General features: G+C 40.9%; 1 protein-coding gene across 1 annotated transcript; it reads right to left on the reverse strand.

Annotated features, from left to right (window-relative positions):
* Positions 1-4,099: 4,099 nt before the first annotated feature.
* LOC123636952 (ATP synthase subunit g, mitochondrial-like) lies at positions 4,100-4,462 on the reverse strand. The gene is given in 1 exon segment (XM_045549690.1): positions 4,100-4,462. A coding segment is annotated over 1 exon segment (312 nt). The 3' UTR covers positions 4,100-4,150.
* Between the last annotated feature and the right edge of the window lie 1,462 nt (positions 4,463-5,924).

Below are 5,924 nucleotides of genomic sequence, written 5' to 3' on the forward strand. Positions count from 1 at the left end.
TGGTGAACCAGGAGGAAGAAACGGATCTTCGGGGTCCACCCTCCCCAACAGGTCTCACTGCAGAGATGCACCTGAAGGGTGACTCAACCCTCAGGCCACCCGCCGCCGCCTGACACCCGGGCAGGGCCGGGGCCTTATAGGAAGGAACGCTGGGTTTGCCCCGGCCGATTCTCCGCCGCGTTCTTGGGTTCCGAGGACCCGCCGCACTGTACGACGCCGACCACCAAGAAGGAGGAGGGACCGAAAATACAGGAGGAGGTGGAAAAGGAAGCGGAAGTGCCCTGGCGCAGTTTCCGCCTCGCGCAGGCCGGAGCCCCGCGGGTCCGCAGGGGAGGAGGTGGGGGTGGGGCCAGGCTCGGGGGGCGGGGCCTGAGGGCGGAAGTGGTGAGCAAGAGCAGCGGAGGCGCACGAACCGGGCGGGGCCTGCGGGGGGAAGACCCTCCTGGGGGCGGGGCCCAAAGGAGGTGGGGCGGGGCCACACGAAAGGAAACTTCCTCCCAAGCGGGAAAGGGGAACCCTTAAGAGGGTTTCAGGTCCGCCGGCCTCCAGCTGTTCTACTGCCTCTCGCACAGCCTAAGTGGCCAGCGTGGCTCGCCAGCCTGAGAGGGGCCATCAGAGTTGGTCCTGCTTTCATCCTCACTTTCCCGTCCTGGCCGCCGAGACAGAGGGGAGAAAGTGCTGGGGCCCAACCCTGGTTTCCACCGCCCCCGCCCTCAGGCCAGCTCCCCCACCGCGGCGGCGGGGCAGGCAGGTGGTCTGTAGGGCTGCACCCTCCACAATGGCACCCTAACCCGAAGTTTCCACTACTGAAGCAGTCCAGGCCAAAATGTAAATGGGCCCCAACTATCTGTAATAAAAATATTCTGGTTAACAGGTTAATTGCCCGTTTTTGTATTTTTTTCTTCTTTCTTTTAAATAGAAAACTGGATTCTGAGAAATGCATACCGGATGTGCTGGCTAGGCTGGTCTGTGCGCAACAGCACATGGAACACCTTGGGATGCAACGTAGGATTCTTCTTTCCTCCCCATTGTTAATATGTGACATTGTAACAAAACAACACTCTCAACTCCTTGCAAATGTTTTTTCAGAGACGCTATCCAATTTTTCTGATTTTGGTTTTCGTTTTTGTTCTTGTTTTTCCCAGAGACAGGGTCTCGCTCTGTTGCCTAGGCTGGAGTGCAGTGGGGCTATCATAGCTCACTGCAACCTCGAACTCCTGGGCTCAAGCGATCCTCCCACTTTGGCCTCCCGAAGAGCTAGGATTACAGGCTTGAGCCACCACGCAGGCCAATTTTCTAATTTTGTGACACCTTCTTAACAGAATCCCTCCACTTTTAGTTCAACTTAATAAGTCTTGATTGTGTTATCTACCTCAAGGCTAGACCAGAGTGAAAGGACCCCCAGAGAGTAAGCCTTTCAAGGAAAGAAAATGTCATATAATTGCCTGTGGGAGTGTACTTCAGCTTCCATAACTGTAAAATATGTTTGGTTTAACCAGCCAACTTCTGTGCTAGACCCTGGGAAAACGCAGACAAATATGACGCACTCTCTTAGGGAAGATGGATGAATAGAAAAACAACCATAATTCAATATTATGAGTTTGATAATAAAAGCATATACTAGACACAAAGGTAACATAGGTGGACTGACTAATTCTACTGAGGTGTGGGCGATGGAGCCTAAGAAAATCTTGCCTCCAGGAGTGAGGCCCATCTGCGAGGGTGTTTGAAACACAAACATGAGTGTAAGCAAAAGAAAACCCATGATGTAGATATTAATAAATGACTACAGAATGCTAATTGACAACACAAGGAAAAAAAGTAAAATATAAAGAGGTGTAGAATTTTCTTTATTTTAAATTGTCAGCAACGAGATTAACTGAAAAATGGGGTGAAGAGGTAGAGAATTCCTTTTATTCCAGTCATAAACATTACAGAAATAAAAACAGCCCTCCATAATTCCCACTCCAGGGAAGACCAGTGTTGTCATATTAGTATATATTCCTCCAGGTTATATGTTTGTAACTGGCATTATTCTCTATAGAAATGTAATCTCCATATACTGGAGATGGTATAGGAAAGTACTCAAGTGTGCTGGTTTGGGTCATCTGGTGTCACCTGGGCTGGAATGACCTCAATTTCCCCCTCTGTAAAATGGTGCTACAACTGTACCAATCATCAATTGAGATTTTAAATGTCTTTGAGGACTTTTTGTGCATGGGAAGAGACTCATAATGCTGCTTGCATCTTAATTGATATTTAACTTGTTATAGCTATAAATATTAAGCCTAGTTGTTATTAAGAATTTAACATTTCTCAAATTTATAAATCTATCAGTTTTATCTTACAACACTTTCACTTGTTCTTTGATTAATACTCAGTGAGCTTATTAATAATTAAGCATTGTATATTAAAGTCACAAAAGCATACAGATCTAACAAATCAAATTCTCTTATATATTTAACATTGTTTATTAAATTCCCTTAAGTATGTCAGATTCACATATTGCAGTATCTAATTGTCTCAGGTACTTCATGCCCCTACCAAGAGAGATTTGTACTCGGTAATCACCTTGGCCCATTCTCAGCCCAGTCATATGCACTTACAGAGTATTCCTGTAGGAGTCTTCCTGAGCATTGTAAGGGCATTGGTTAGGAGCATGGCCTCCCAGCCAGCCTGCTGAGGTTTAAATTCTGGCTCTGCTGTGTGACTTGGGGAAAGTAACGGTTTGTGCCTTTGTTTTATCATCTGGAAATGGAAATACCAATAGTATGCACCTCATAGAGATATTGTGAGACTTACCTGAATTAGTGCATACAAAATATTTAAAAAATGCCTGGCAGGTAGTAAACATTCAGTAAATGTTACATGTTAGTGAAAATTTAGTAAATCAAATTCTCTTAGGTATCTGTGCCCCATAAAAACCAAATGTATACCTTAAATCAAATTCATGGGAGTGATTAAATATTCACTGTACCTCTAATTGTCAAATCCTAAGTATTTCAACTTAAAATTAGTCTAAAACATCAGATTTTTCCCAAACCTGTGAGATTCTTTAAAACACCTAGAATATTTTAAATGCAGAAAATGCATACACAAGCAGCACAGTGAGGTAAAAAATTGTAATTACACCTTGGTAAATATAACATATACAAGGTATCATTAAAACTATATTGGTGGGGCATGGTGGCTCACGCCTATCCTAGCACTTTGGGAGGCTGAGGCAGGAGGATTACCTGAACCCAGGAGTTTGAGGCTGCAGTGAGCTATGATCATGCCTCTGCACTCCAGCCTGGGTGACAGACCAAGACCCCATTTCTTAAAAAAAACCCAAACTATATTAATTTCTTTATCATGGTTATTTGGGGTTGCAATCCTTATCTAGTGGATGAGAATAGATTTATTTTGTATCTGTTAATCTAATGTTATACATTTAGGGTTGTCAATCAAAGATTTGAGATTGGGGTTCTGGATTTAGGGTTATTGGTCAAAGATTCCAGATGTGGTTAGGGAGGGGAGAGGAGAGGGACATACCTCCAGGGAGTTTCACTTGGGCAGCTGTTAACAAGCTGAGCCCTTGTAATAGCTGGGATCTGTGTGCCATTTAGTGGGCACTCAAAGCCCATGCATTTCAACTGGGATTTATTTTCACAACCTGGGGCATTGCCTATGCCTTAGGAATCCTGCAAGTTTTACCTTTACCTAATTTTTAGGGTAACTGGTTTCAGTTTTTCCCTGTTTGATTTGAGAGGATGGAATTCTACACTTTCTCACTAGAGAGTTCAGCTAATCTCTTTGCTTATTAAAGTTAATTAAATTCTTCACCTACTTTATATTTTACTTTCTCATCCATCTAATAAACAGATTAATGAGATAGGATTGTGGTAAGCCTTAAATGAAATTTTGTAAATCATGTCTGGTATATAATAAATGCTCAATGAATGTTAACTATTAATAGTACTACTCTTATTATCATATGGTCACTTTGTTCAGCTTTTTTTTCTTTAAACATTTTGGGTTGGTTTTCATGTCACTATAGTATAGAGGTTTTTTTTCCTGACACATCTTATTCAGATAGCAGTCTGATCACATGTGGTCCAAAAACACTCAAATAATAAGTCAAATATAATCAGATGTTAAAGATTGATCTTCAAACATTATAGCCAAAGACACCACGCTTGCTTATGATCTCTCTGCTATAAAACAACATCCACATCTCAGTGGCCACCAAACCATTCAGCACGGCTTCCTTAAGTCTGAGATGTTTAAAGCTACCAGTTTGAGCACTATGGACTATTGTTTTCAGCCTCTGAAAAGCTCTAGGGAATCTCAGCAGGGGTTGGAGGAAAAGCTCGACCTTGGCTTAGTACCAAAGTGTGGCCAATCAAGGCTTCGAATAAGTCATAGCAGCATTCACCAATGCCAGGGCCTTCTCCACCAGGTTACAGACAAATTGAGGCATGATGCTGGGATAGAAAGTCCCTCGCCCTGGATGGCTGACTGCATGTCACTCCACAAAAGGACCTGCAGCAGGACGAGCTTTTTTATTTTAGTGGCCATGTAGAATTTTATTGGATGTACCATAATTTACTTAACCTAAACCCTCTTCATTGGCATATATGTTTTCAATTTTCTTTTCTTTTTTTTTTGCTATACATGTTAATATAGTACAATATTATAACAAACATTCTAGTACATATATCTTTGGGCATTTGTACAAGTATAAATTTCTAAAAGCAGACTCAGGTCAAAAGCCATGCACATTTAAAAAGTGATAAATATTGCCAAATAACACTCCAATTTAGCAATTTACACTAGCATCAACAGTGTCATAAAGAGGTAATTAGGCTCCTCAATAGAATTCCTCACACAAGGCAGAGAAGGCCACTCCAGGCAGTGGGAATCACACAGCCCAAGTTACTGAACTGCTTTGGGAAAATCACAGTTTACATTTAGCCTTATTCCCCTCTACAAATCAGGTAACTGAATGTGGGCCAGGGACTTAGTGAAGTCATAGGATCTGTAGCTTTAGAATTATAAAAGATCACACTGTAATATGGCTTTGTGATCTGCTTTTATTTTTTACACTTTCAAACAAGTTGTAAGCATATTTTTTACATCAATAGACTTCTACATTGTTAATGCCTGCAGAATACTTTATTATATGAGTCTACAACAATTTATGTAACCTGTTCTTTATTATTGAACATTTAGGTTATTTGACAGAAACAACAATACAAAGAATATCCTCGTAGCTAAATCTTTGCTTGCATCCTTAATCATTTTACTAGGATAAATTCCCAGAAGTAGAATCAGTAGGTCAACAGATATACACATTTTTAGAGCTTTGGTTTGTATTACAAATTGCCCTTGAGAAAGATTACTCCAACTTATATTCCCAGCAGCGGAATGTGAGGAAGCACCTTTGAAAACACAGTGTGCTATTGCTTTAAAAATGGTCCTCCTGTTAACAGTTTGTTAAGACCTCTAGTTGTAGGTTTTATTTTTAAATAAAATATTTACACTGTATTTTTTCTGATTATAATAACATATATGGATTATAAGAATTCAAATGTTAAGAAATATATAACATAGAAAGTGAATGTTCCCAAATTCCCCAGAGATAACAATATTTACCTATAAACATTGATTATCAGGTATATTGGGTTTTAGCTTTTTCCTATAAATTTACTAACACGTACTCTATGCATATTATTTTAATTAAGTTTTTAATTTTTGGTTTTGCTGTTTTTATTTTTTATTATTATTTTTAAATTTTGTTGTTTGTTTGTTTTGAGACAGGGTCTTGCTCTGTTGCCCAGGTTGGAGTACAGGGGCATCATCACAGCTCATTGCAGCCTCCAACTTCTGGGCTAAAGCAACCCTCCTGCTTCAGCCTCTGAATAGCTGGGACTACAGAAGCA

This window comes from Lemur catta, chromosome 4 (genome assembly GCF_020740605.2).
Source record: "Lemur catta isolate mLemCat1 chromosome 4, mLemCat1.pri, whole genome shotgun sequence".
Taxonomy (NCBI): Eukaryota; Metazoa; Chordata; class Mammalia; order Primates; family Lemuridae; genus Lemur; species Lemur catta.